The following is a 13,001-nucleotide window of genomic DNA, read 5'->3' as shown; positions in this document are numbered from 1 at the left end:
GTGCAAAATGAAAGGACACCAACCTCATCAAGCAGTTGGTCAACTCTTCCCAAAATAGCCGTCTCCATTTGGTCTGCTGAGAGCCAGGCAGGGAGCTGCGTGGATCTGTCCGCTTCCAAGTGGGACACCCGGGACTGCAGATCAGAGGTCCGAAAGTACAGCAGGAGGCTCAGCACCAGAGAGAGCAGGGAGATGCCGGGCAGCCCCGAGCCCAGCAGCAGCGGGAGGCGGCAGCATCTCTCCCCGTCGCCGGTCCTGGGGGGAGCCACGCAGCCCCTATCAAAAGCTGCTTCGCTGACACCCTTCCAGCTCTTCTCCTCCAACATTCCCTCCCTGTCCTGAGAAGCAATAAATAAATAAATAGAATAAATAAAGCCTCCCTCCTATTCCAAGAAGCACAATCCAGAAGGCATAGAAAACAAACGTCCAAGGGGACCCCGGCGCCAGCAAATGACAGTTAACAGCAATAATGACAAAAGTGGACGGGGGTGTCTAAAAATTAAAAAAAAAAAAAAAAGAAAAAAAGAAAAATACACATACAAAAAAGGGGCGCAGAAAAAAAAAAAACGGATCCAACTGCAGCAAAGATTCGGAGAGGAGAAAAAAATCTGATGAGAATTCTTTTTTTTTTTTTGTCTTTCAGCCTTTTGAGCCGCTGGTAGGTTTTGGTTTCCTTCTAAGCTGCCAGTTTCAGTTCCTTCGCAGACCGGCCAGGAGCTCACACATGAAAGTCCCCATTAGAGAGAGGTAATTCTCAGCTGTTCCGGCGACGCTGTGCTCTGGCTGATCGTGGCTCCTCTGTAACATGACACACTCCCTCCAAACGACGGGGCTGGGATGAGCGAGCCGCGGCTTCCCAAAGTAACCTCCTCTGCTCGTCCGCTCTCTCCACCTCTCTTTCTCCGCATGATTTATTTATTTATGCAAAGCGCCGGGGTGGGATCGGGCGGTGAGACGCCCCGGTCCCGCTCGGTCCCCAAACCACCTCTCCGCCGCCAGCCCTTCCCTTTGAAGTGGCTCTCGCTGAGGTTATTTATAGCGGCAGGAAAGAGACTGTAAAGCAAAGGGTGGGCTCGCACCAGCCCGCGCCTTGCTTTGCTCCCCGCGGCCGGAGAGCGCAAATGGGACGGCACACGTGGACTGCCGAGTCCCCAGCTGGACCCCAAGGCGGCACCGAGGCAATGGGCCGTGGGATATTTTGACCCCAGGATTCGGGAGGAGCGGCTGAAGAGGGGGAGAACCAGAGAAAAACAGCTAGAGACCAAAGCCAAGAGTCAAGGGTGCTCGCAAAAACTTAACTAAGGGCAGAGGGGAGCGATGCCCCATGCAGGCAAACTACAGCATGAGGTGGGGAACCCTTAGGGCTTGAGCTGGTTCTAAGACCTGACAAGCCCAGGGGACCACAGAAGTTCAGAGCAATTAATCTGCTGAGGCCCTCTAGTGAAGCAGAGCTTCCCGTCATCTCCCCCACATCCCACCAGCCATGGGGCACCAGGCAGAATCCCCCCCGGGCAGCGAGCAGCCTCCCCAAAACGTGCTATAGGGCAGCCCCAAGCTATGCATCCAGGAAACAAAGCCCCTTTCTGTTCTTCAAGGGTAACAGAGGCCCACCTCCCCCAGGTTTTCCAATCATGACATAAAATATTTTACCCTCCAGAGTGACACACGGGCTCCGCTGAGCCCCTGCCTGTCCGTCCATCCTTTGATCTGCATCTCGTGCACACGTGGCAGCAAAGCAGCACAGGGCCCATTGCTGCACGCACTCATTAAAAGCCGGGCAGCAAATTGGTCTCTTAAAATCTGGCTCCCTTGTGACTCCTTCACTGTCATTTACACATTTTAAATGAAGATTTTGCATGCAGTCTGTGCTGGAAATTATTGGCAGGGAAAACATATTCATCTCTCGCCCGCTCTCCATTTCAGGGGGCTGGAAGAAATAGACCTTCAGGGAGCAGGCTAAAGCAAGCAAGACTTGTTTCTTCTCCTCCAGACAAACCCTTGGAGGGCCCAGTAGCACACAGCCCCAATTCTTTGAACCACCTCATGCCTTTTGCAGCCACTCGCTTCCCGAAATGGGGTTTTAGCATCTGCGAGGCAGGAAATCCTTTCTTTATTTCTTTTAGCAGGTTCGTTGTCATCTCACTGCTCAAATTCGCCTTGCCACTCCGGTGTGCGTGGAGAACACTCCTCTGATGGCTGCAGCTTTTCAACAGTTTCTCATATGAGTGAACAGGGCTGTGTAACACATAGCCCGGGCACGTGCAGGGTATTTGTTCAGGAGGTGCAGCTCCCCCATCTGACACCCCTTGTTCTGTCGCTCGCAGCCACACACACATTCACAACTTACTTCTTTGCAGAGGCAAAGGACTCTTCGAGGCCATAGCTCTGCAGCTTGGGTGCAGAAAAATGCACCCACAAAGCTGGAGGCGGAAATCTGCTGGGTGTCTACATTTCATTTCCCCGCGCCAGCTTGGGAGAGCTCTCTGCTCTTTCACTCCGATTTGCAGTAGAGATCCTGCTGTCCAGACACAAGCATCGCCCGAATGACTCTGTAAGTGCCTTTTCCTGCCTCCCCGCCAGCTCCTCTCCAGCTGATCAGTTCACTCACAGGGTATGTTATAGCTGCCGCAGGCTGGGGAGCTGCAGTCAGCTGGGTTTCACAGGGAAGCCTTGGCTGCAGATGTGCAAGGGGGTAATTTTTCTATCCGTGAGGCATTTAGGAGGCCTGTCAACCCATCCCAGTACAAATGGACTAATTTAGCTACGAACCTCAGCCAGCTGTGCGTATAGAGCATGCAGCACTGCCTGTTGAACAAGCTGCCTCCAGAGACCGCCCCAGCACACAGTCATCTCACAGCTCCTGGAGTTAAGCTAAGCCCAACCTTCAGCTCCTTCTGCAGCTTCAGAGGTAGTGGGTGCCAGCCTGAAACCAGCCCTCCTGTAAGTGATGGCTCTGGAAGTTGGTCGAGTAGAAGCAGATGCTCAACAAATCAGAGTGATTTCACTGACCAGTGACTCTCAGAGCAGGCTGGACTGCTGAGCTTGGGGATATATCCCACTCTTCTCCAGGAGGCTGATCCAATTCCTGACGAGGACAGTGACCACACATTTCCACCACTTTTAACAGGTCCTCCGGGAGTGGTTACAGACCTCAGCACAAACATGCAATGAAATCTGGAGCAAATATAAGGTAATATATATCTCCCAAGACAACTGAATGTATCCATACAACAGAATAAAGTGTTTCACATCTAGCACATGGCATTGGGTCAACCAATGCACTGGACACGGTTACGTACAGGTATGAGAGCCTCTAGGTTTGTCAGTCTGTAGATGGTACCAGCACTTTATCCATCCTGGGACATTCACATGTGGGCATCAAAGTGCTTCACAGAGAGGAAAGGTTCCCCAGTGCTGCTCTGGCACAGGCACACAGTGCTCGAAGGGCAATGACATGTGTCTTCCTTTGGCCTGGAAAAGGGTGGGCAGCAGCAGCAGACCTTCCTCACTATACTACACTTTAAGTTGAGCTTTTTTTTTTTTTAAACAAACAAACAAACAAACAAATATGCCCTTCCTGTCACTAACTGGAAGCTGAGGCCAACTGCACGGAGATGGCCATGCACTCAGCCCCATCAGTAATCTCCAAAACCGCCTGTAGAGAGATTCTCCTTTTCAATCCACTTAGCAGGGAGAAAATAAGCTCAACTCCACTCCTCTTTTTATCCTCCCCCCCCCCCCCCCCCCAGGAAATGTGGGGGTCTTCATGTGCTCCAACGAGCCATTAACTAGCAGCCAACATCTCCAGCTATTGTAAATATATGAACTCAAGGCCTTTTGCTGCGTTTATTAGACTCAAGAACAACATCTGGAAACAGATGTTTTCTGAGAGCAAAGAAGGGGAGGGAGGAGGGGAAAAAACAAGGGGGAAGAAAAGGACTCTTACAAGTGGAAGTGCACAGGTCTGCAGACCATCCCTTCACAAAATATCATTCAGAAGAAGCATTGCAAGAGGCTGAGCAGCCACGTTGCTCCTACATAAGGCAGCGAGAGCATGACATCTCGGGGGGGCTGTTAGAGAGCAGCAATGATGGGGGGGGTAGAAAAGCTCGTGTCTGCTGAGAACAGTTGCAGAGCTCACAAAAATGAGCTCTCCTCATCATGAGCTTTCCAGTCCTCAACTTCTCCAGTTCAGTCTGGAGAAGAGGAAGCTCAGGGAGGTCCTTATTGCTCTCTATAACTACCTGAAGGGAGGTTGTAGTGAACTGGGGGTCGGCCTCTTCTCTCTTGTAACTAGTGACAGGACAAGGGGGAACGGCCTCAAGTTGCACCAGGGGAGATTTAGGCTGGACATTAGGAAACACTACTTTTCTGAAAGAGTGGTCAGGCGCTGGAATGGGCTGCCCAGGGAGGTGGTTGAGTCACCGTCCCCGGAGGTGTTCAAGAAACATTTAGATATAGTGTTGAGAGACATGGTTTAGTGGGGTTATTGGTGGTAGGTGGATGGTTGGACTAGATGATCTTGCAGGTCTTTTCCAACCTAGCTAATTCTATGATTCTCTGTGTCCCACAGACTGTCAGGCTCATGGTGGGGCAATGTTCCCCACCCTGCAGCCTGGCAGCATCTGCCACAGTGACCCACGTGCCTTTCGGTTGGGGCACAAAGAGGCAAGGCCTGGGATCCCCAAGGGACACCACCAGAGTCCCATCTGCCACAGAGAGCCCTTCCCCAAAGGGCAAGCAGGGTGGGAATTTCCCACTTGAGGGCTGTGAGGGACCAAGGGGCCCTACGCTGACTTAATGATCTCTTAATGACCCCACGCCTCATGTTTAGACAATATTTAGAGAATTGCATAGTGATAAGAGAGGAAAAAGTTACGTAGGCACATGCGTATTTAAAAATAAGCCATGCATCATTAGTGAAACTCCACTCTCTACTAGCTACACTTTCTCTTAGGCATCAGAGGTGACTGAGGTACAATAGAGCTCTGATACCAAAACTTCCCTGAAGAGCTTCTGGGGGAAATGTGTCTATACCCATATGCTTACATGCACACACTCACATTCTTTACAGCCATCATTTTCTCTTCTGTAATTCCAGGTTCACCTCTAGCATCTCCAACCCTGTCTCTCCTTTGATAGGCAGCTACAAATACTTCGCTGCTCAGGTCAGAATTATTGAGTATTACCTACCTAATTTGGCAGTTGTTTATAGGAAGCATTAAGCAGTCTATGGAGCAGAACATAGTTCCTGCCTGAGCAGCTGCTCCAACTCATTGTGGAGTTATAGAATAAAGACGCTTCCAATCCTTTGGGAAAAGGGTTATGAAAATGCATGGAAAAAATGTACTGTCCACACATACTAATATTGTGGCTGTTTTCAATCACTTGGTCCCTACAAAACAAAGGGGCTCACTGAACAATATGAACTCCTAGCCTTGACAAGGGCAGAAAGAAGCAAAGCTAGCCGTAGCTAGTTGGGGCTTCACATTTCCATAACCTTAAAATGCCCAAGCTCAGTGGCAAGAAGCTGAGCAGCAAGAAGCTGCTCTCAGAGCTGTGAGAGATGCTGAAGAACAGAGCAGAGCTGGGCTGTGCCAGGGGAAGGAAGGATTGAGCCTGGCCACCAGAAGCTCCTGCAGAGGCTGGATTAGAGCTTCCAAGGGATGATAAAGCAAACCCTGTTTTTTGCAGTTTCAAACAAATCGCTCCTAAAGGCTGACCACCCCATTTCCCGTGTCCCCCCACTTCAGAGGGAAAGCCCAGATCATCTTTGTAAGAGCAGCAGGCAGCAAGAGGTAGATGCACAGTTTAGCTGCCCACATTCCTTGTGTTTTCAACTAACCTCTTGCCTCTTCTTCAGAAATATTTCACAGCCAAGCGGGGGGTGGGGAAGAGTTTTATTCCCTTTTTGGCAGTAGATTTTTTTTCTGCCTGGTCTGGGGCTGATTTTTAATGGGTCATGCTGGGTGCCATGGGAGTCTGTAAAGATGGTCATCTCTGCTGGCCTCATTTCTGCTGTTATCTTGGTTCTTGCAGCGCCTGGGTGGTAAGACTTTTAGAGGAAGAGAAGTTAATTAAGAAGAATGACACTGCTGCAAGTAAAACAAGGAAAAGCCTCCATGCCTGCAGCAGCATTACCCAAATTTTCTAGCTTAAAAGTACACACAACAGCCTGTGGAAGATGGGTTTTGCTCAGGACTGAGAGATACCTGCCTCAGGAAAACTGCTTTAATAGTATACAGTTCTGTGCAAGGTTGGTACTGCAGAAAGCCTGCAGTCTTGCTGCCCAGCTGGGTTCCTGCATCCACCTCAAAGCACACGCTCCTTCTACCCCACCTCTCTGCTAGGCACAAGGGTCCTGTTCAGCCTCTGCTACTGTTTGCCAAGGATGCATTTCTAAGTCACCCCTTTCTCTCACCTTTGGCAGCAGCAGTTCAGGCTGCCCAGAAACCCAGGCAAGCAATACACACAGGGTGAGCGCACTACAGGATTAACTGGAAACCCCAAAAGCCTATGGCCAACCAGGCCTGCCCACAGGAGCCCAGGCACAGCACTCGTACCCTGAGGCAGGCACAGTTGTGTTGCAGCTCAATCTTGGAAACCAAAGCCTACAGCACCAAGGCAGGCGTTTGCCCATGCGCAAGCAGCTGGGTAACCCACAGCAGCTTTGTACAGCCTTTGAAGCTAATGAATTGGAGCTGGGAGGGTTGGGAAACCCAGACTAAGTGTCAACTGCACTGAGGGAAATAAAAATAATGAAACAAGTCTCCTCCAGAAGATGGATTGCTTGAGTCCAGGAGCAAAGGGGAGTGAATATAGCTAGTTCAGGAAACTGAAAACAATTTTTGGTTAAAAGTTCCTTTTGCTCTGACACTTGGTCTTTTATCAAAGCTCATTCGGACCCTGACAGCAGTGCGCAAAGCAGCTCTGCTCCGTTGTAATGCAAAAGACAGGCCCAGCGGCCAGGAGGTCAGGTTTGATTTCCCTGGAAATTGCTCACAGAAGAAAGCCAGGAGACAAGGAACGCTGCTAATGTCCTTCTGTGACACCACAGCTTCCCCTGCACAGGGTGAAGCCCTTGCTCATGCCCTCTGCCTTCACTCCACACCTTGTCCCTGCGCTCCAGCAGGAAAGAGAGCAAAGTAAAAGCAAGGAAGGGGAGACATGAGCCCCTGACCTCAGAGCAGAGGGGCAGTGCTGGAGAGCAGCACAGCTCCTTGCATCAGGGGTTTTCCCTCGCACCGATGTTGCTTTCCTAGCACCTGATGTAAATCCTCCTGCCAGGAGGGTTAGCCTGACTTATAAGCAGCTCTATCAGCAAATCCTCAGCCATCTGTAGTCTCTTTCCACTCCTTGTGTTTTTCAGATGCCAGTGCAAGTTTGCATACTTTCAGCAGCATTGCAAGGGAAGCACGGAAAGCTGCTCTTGCACCCCAAAGGGTTTCTGGCAAGGCTGGATCACAAGTCAGATAGGCATATCCAAGGTTGTGGTCTTCCTTCAGATCACTGCACCCTCATCATGCTGGTGCATCCAAGGGGTGCATCCAAGGCAGATTGCCAAAAAAAACCAAACTTGTTTTAAGAGAAAAGGTCCAGTTCCTCTCACTTGGGACTTGTTACAGCCCATGGAAATATACCTTTTTGCTTCCCTTGGCTTTGTCCCCTATGCCTCAAGCTGGCTTGACATCAGTGTAGTTGCTCCCAGTTTATGCTGGTTCAGAAAAAAGCAATCCATTGTGACAGGTCTCAGTTGGAAGATGGGAGAGTCGAGTCCTCCAGCCACAAAACTCTGCATACACAGGGGGAGGAGTTGAGCCCCCGCCATTTTACCACAGGCATCTGAAACTGCCTTGTGATGCTTTATAGCCTTCTCCCTCTTCCTCCTCAATAAATCATTGCTATCTGCTTTGTACACATAAAAGTAAAAATAACTGGAAGTTGCATTTGAGCATTGGTACCTGCTTCAAATTTAAGAGGCCTGTTGCAAATTACAACAGCAGGGAATAAAGCATAAATACTTATTCTTTAGATCAGTATTAAAAAGCAGTAAACACACCGTTGCAATTTCCCTTTAAGGACACTAGCCAGTAAAGGTGGCTCACATTCTTCAGGCTCAAAACATTTATGTGTTTTGCTCATATGCTGGTACCAGTGTAGCAAAGAAGAATCACTTCTCTGCGTTGAAAGGGGTGAGCACGGTGAAAGGGTGAGTGTCCCCCTTGAGGATGCTGCTGCCCACCACTCACTTTGCAAAAGCTCATCCTGCACAGCTAGCATACAGCATCACGGGCACCACGATGCATATGGGCAAAGCCACTGCAGCCTGTGCCATCTGCAGAGGTTTGGCCATTCCTGAGGGCTTCACTGCATGTCGGCAGGAGGAGTGCTGCCTCCCGCGGGCGCTGGGCCGTGCACAACTGGCCCTGCATATTTGGAGCACGGGAGTTAGCGCGGAGGCTGAAATATCACGCCTATCAGTAGGGCCCTGTGAAGAGAAAATAGCAGAGGATCTGGTGGCAGTTTCCTTTCAAGACGTACAGGAATAGCAGCGCACATCTCTGCCGGATCATATGGACTGAATTCCTCTACCCAAATCCTTTGGCTTTGAATTCTTCTGCAAACCATTTTTTCCCTCCTTGGCTTGTTTGTTGTTTCAGGACCGCTAAATCACCGAGAATGGTTTATATTATATAACCACCCTGTCCTTATTGCGTTTCGGGGAGGAGACTCTGACATACAGCCAGATCTAATTTGTACTTTAAATTGGCTTCTGGGCCAGGCAGTCACGCCTTCCAGATGGAAAATCCAGTTGCACTTACCAGCAAGTATCCCAGTGCGCTTGGCTCCCGAATCAGCTTTGTTCCTATCACTCCAAAGCCTGCTCTGTGGCATGCTTTACTTTTCTTTTACAGCTGAAGAGAGGTTGATGGTCATAGCAGTTCCTGGTGAGGCAGCATCACGTTCCACCACCTGTACCAGTTCAGCTGTCAGCCCTGCCTCGCTGTCCTGTTATTTTTCCTAGAAGCCTATTCAACAGCTGTAGCTTGATAGCTGCCAGATTCAGGATTTGTCTCCCAGGGACAGTCCTTTCAGGTTGCCTTTTCCAAGGGTGACTCTGCTACACTTGCTCAACCTGTTAAAATAATTTTTGATTCAGAGTAGCGTTAAAGTAAAGCAAATGCCATGTCGCTTTTGTGCATGCAAAGATTTGGATGGCAAAAGATCCTCTCTTCTCCTGCCAGAGCAGAATCAAAGGTTCTTTCAGCCCTGGCTTAGGTTACAGCCAGGATCTGGCCAGCGGCACGTTATGCATGGCACACACTAACACTGCTCATAGCAACAGGGAACTAAAATGCTGCTGTTGATGGTGACAAGCCTGAGCTGTCATTTGCTTTGAAGGGGAGCTAGCGAGGTGAGGTGACCACTGCCTTGAAACAGCCCCACACACAGCTGGGAGCAGGTCTCAGAGCTGTCCTGTTCTACACGTCCATCTTTCAGAGCCAGAGGGAATGGCAGCCCAGGCAAGGCACACAAGCTATACCTCACAAGCAGGTGCAATGCCTGGGGCTGGCCATTTGCTTGTATTCATCCACAGGAGAAACAGCATTCAAAGACGCCATTTTCTGCACTGTAGGGAGGTGTGAACCTGCATCTGGTCTGTGGCTTTCTCACTAGTCCCTGGGACATTTTTTGCCTTTTTAACCTTGCTCTCTCAAGCCATACACAGTTGTAAAATAGTATGGTCTGATAGACAGGACAACAGTATGATCCTTTTCCCACCTCTGCCACTCTTCTGCTCAGTAGCATTGGGAAAGGCTGTCCACTCTTTGTGTCACCATCCCTTTCCCTATCTGTGACATGAGACTAATGACTCTACTCCATAAGCTGCTCTGAGATAAAAGGCTGACCAGGGTTATCATCTGGGGAAAAAGGACAGATAAACCATCAGCCACAGAGCACTTCCAGACTGAATTACCAAAGCCCTCCCTTGCATACAAGTCCTGAACCTAATGCTGCCCACGATGAACATGTTGTCTTCCTGGTCTGGAAAGGCTTGTCACCAGGGCATCATTCAAGCCTGCTGATGCTCACCTCACACCTCCAAGAGACACATGCCATGCATCACTCAGGGAAGAGTGGTGCTGTGGGATACAAAAGAAGCCCTCCAGGGCAGCACAGGGCAAGGGCCCCTAACTATTAATGGTCTGTCTGATACCGATAGAGGCACAACCGCCTCTCCGCAACCCTTCTGCAACCTCCCCAGGTTTCTCTGTGTTTTTAGGAGCTCCCTCTGCTCTGCTTAGAAACATGCATGGAATCAAAATGAACTTTTTGGGGAAAGATTAACAGTTGAAGAATGAGGTTCCTTGGGATCATCATCTGTGGACAGCTGAAGACTGAAAAGCAGGTGAGAAGATTGCCAGTCATTAGCTGAACAAGCATGATCACACTTGAAAGCCTTCATGAGAAACCCACCCCTAAAAGCCAATGCTGCAGCTTGAAAGCATTTGGGTGGTTTCTGCCCTGATGGGGGCAATGAGCACTGCAATGCACAAGAGCGGGAGCACAGTGGCTGGCAGGGACAACAAGGGTCAACCAGGCATGTTTCTGGTGCAGGAGAGCTGAGGTGTTGATTACATAGCAGAGATGGACAGATCTGCAGTCATGTCTCCATCGTACAGCACCCACACACCTCCTGGGTCTCCATTTCCAGCACCTCTTCTAGGGACACACATTTAGCACGGTAGTATAAACCACCATCGAATCTGAGTGGCTGCACTTTATAGCCACTTCAGCTCAGGCCCAAACAATTGCAAAGTCCACTGTAGCAAAGATTAGGCCCGTATATTATTTTTAAAGCAGTAGTTTGTTTTGGTTTCACTCTCTTGCCTGCACCTCTCTGAAACTGCCCTCTGTTTGTTTGGGATATTTGCAGGCACGCAATGTTTTCCCATCCAACTTTACAAGGGACATTGCTGTCTTAGCAGGCTCTGCCTTTGACTCCTGTGCTGCTATGGCCAAGTCCTTGGACTCCTTGCAGTGTAAATCAAACAATGTCTACAAAAGCAGATGTGAAAAAATAACATGCAAAAGGGCTGACACATTGAACTATGAGCAATAATTGCAGGTGCACAGGAGAGTTCCAAGACTGATGCTTATTGCTCCAGTGGATAAAGAGGCCACAAGGACCAGGGACCTACACTGCATACTCCAAGTCAAACCCATGCAAATTCTTCATTCTTATTGAAAACTGGCACTTCAGAAAACGGGGAATTGCAGCCCAGGGTATCTCCCAAAAGCTTCTCCCAAAGCACTCCCAGCCCTGTTTGATGCTTCCCTCATGCAGGGCTGAGGCCCAGCAGCAGGGACTAGATAGAACTGGTTCCTGAAAAGATGGAAGAATAGTTTCCTGAGGGAAAAGAAGAATTAGGCTTGTTTCACTTTGAAGGCTTGTTTGTTTGGTGCCTCTGGAAAAAAAAAAAAAAAAAAAAAAGCGATGTTTTTGATATTAAAAAAAAAACCACCCTCAAATGAAGAAGAAATCATTAAAAACTACATAAAGCAGTTATGCCTGTTGACAAAAAATGCTGGCTGGCTGCAGTGCCATGCTAAGTTACACATGTCACAGCATTGCTCAGCAGCAACGAGGGCCCTTGCAGATCGCCACTGACAGAAGCTGATGAAAAATCCTTGTCTGGCTTGGAACCCACACCTCCTCCTGCCCCACTGCTTAGATCATTGTATGCTGTTTGTGTGAATGGTGCAACCTTAGCAGCATACATGTTTATCTACCTCTTAGTGCCACCCACCAGCTCCCACCCCACTGTGCTGAGGAGCATCCATCACAGACCAACGCCTCCTTCTCTCAGGAAATCTCTTTCTTAGATGCCTTCCTCTAGCTGATTTCTTGGGGCCACCCTTCTGCAGAGCCATGCAATGATTGCTGCAGATAGCTGCATATGGAAGAGCAGATACACAATTGACAACAGCATACAAATAAACGATGCTCCTGGTAAAAAGCTGTGCTAACAGCCAAGCAGTCCAACAAGCTGCCCCATGCTCCCAGACTCATGAGGACAAAACCAAGATGAATAATCCAAAGAATTAATCTCAAGTATCTCCTTTAAACTCTAAACCAGCTAATCGGAGTACTCGTACATAGTGCACACTGATACTACAGTAAACCAGAGGGAGGGCTACCTTTCTTGGCATAGCTGCCATCTATGCTCACATTACAATAGCAATAGAATTACGCTATCTGTGGTTAACTTTTCACTTACCTATCGAACACCCCATAGTCAAAACAGCTTGTCTTGCAAAATATGTTACCAGTTGCAAATGTCAAAGCAACTTTTCTCCCTCTTTCCTTAGACAAAACACATTCTCACTCCCATGAATTAACACTAGGGAGGGTTTCCTACATGATTACAGGAAACCAAGAGCCAAACCCACGCAGCTCCACACTGAGGTGCCTAGTGCTCTGAAACTGGAAACCCACTCAAACACTTCCCTTCAGCTGAGCCAGAGGCCTCAGGGGTCCCAGCAACCTAAGGTAGTGCCCGAAGGTCTGTCAATCAGAGACAAAACCCACATTTCTGCTGCCAAAACACAACAAAAAGCAGCGTTTCTGCCATTTCTTCAGCCTGTTTCCCCTGAGGCACCACCTCAGCCCCTGAGGGGAGGAGGCATGAGGGCAGGGCCAAAACTTGCAAGAACCCTCTGGAACCTTCTGGAATGCTCCAGAATGAGCCCCCTTGGCACCACCAGGCAGGGAGGATGCTTCCCTCCCAGTCCTCCTCAGTCAGGGGACCTAAAATAAGTCTCCATGCATGCTCAAGGAGCCACCACCTTGGGGATTACCCCAGGCCCACAGCACTTTGCCCCAGCTCAGCCCAAGGCAGGATGTGGGAGGCTGCACACTGCTGGCCCTACCTCTGCCCACAGTTCCAGAAATGGTAGTAATTAAGTTGTAAATGCAGTGATCCCCTTTCCTCCCC

The 13,001-nt window shown here is 49.4% G+C and overlaps 1 protein-coding gene and 1 long non-coding RNA gene across 14 annotated transcripts in view; both read right to left on the bottom strand.

The window, feature by feature from the left end:
- The window catches only part of COL13A1 (collagen type XIII alpha 1 chain), a 78,147-nt gene extending 77,122 nt beyond the window's left edge, over positions 1–1,025 (bottom strand). For 10 of the 11 annotated variants that reach the window (XM_021397762.1, XM_021397765.1, XM_021397770.1 and 7 more), the window contains exon 1: positions 24–525. In XM_021397762.1, coding sequence (XP_021253437.1) covers positions 24–326 — 303 coding nt within the window. In that variant the 5' untranslated portion in view covers positions 327–525. The other variant, XM_021397763.1, reaches the window with a different exon arrangement.
- Positions 5,568–12,709, bottom strand: LOC110400504. 3 transcript variants are annotated; one of them, XR_002439898.1, is made up of 4 exons: positions 12,285–12,709; positions 8,823–9,136; positions 8,250–8,488; positions 5,568–6,055 (listed from the first exon to the last, which is right to left on the bottom strand). It is a non-coding gene; the product is annotated as an uncharacterized LOC110400504 (long non-coding RNA). The 3 variants fall into 3 exon arrangements; XR_002439897.1 differs by lacking the exon at positions 8,250–8,488 and having other exon boundaries at positions 12,285–12,704; XR_002439896.1 differs by lacking the exon at positions 5,568–6,055 and having other exon boundaries at positions 7,186–8,488; positions 12,285–12,704.

Source organism: Numida meleagris, chromosome 5 (assembly GCF_002078875.1).
Source record: "Numida meleagris isolate 19003 breed g44 Domestic line chromosome 5, NumMel1.0, whole genome shotgun sequence".
NCBI lineage: Eukaryota > Metazoa > Chordata > Aves > Galliformes > Numididae > Numida > Numida meleagris.
The sequence above is the reverse complement of the archived record's forward strand: the minus strand, read 5'-3'. Positions and strand labels throughout refer to the sequence as shown.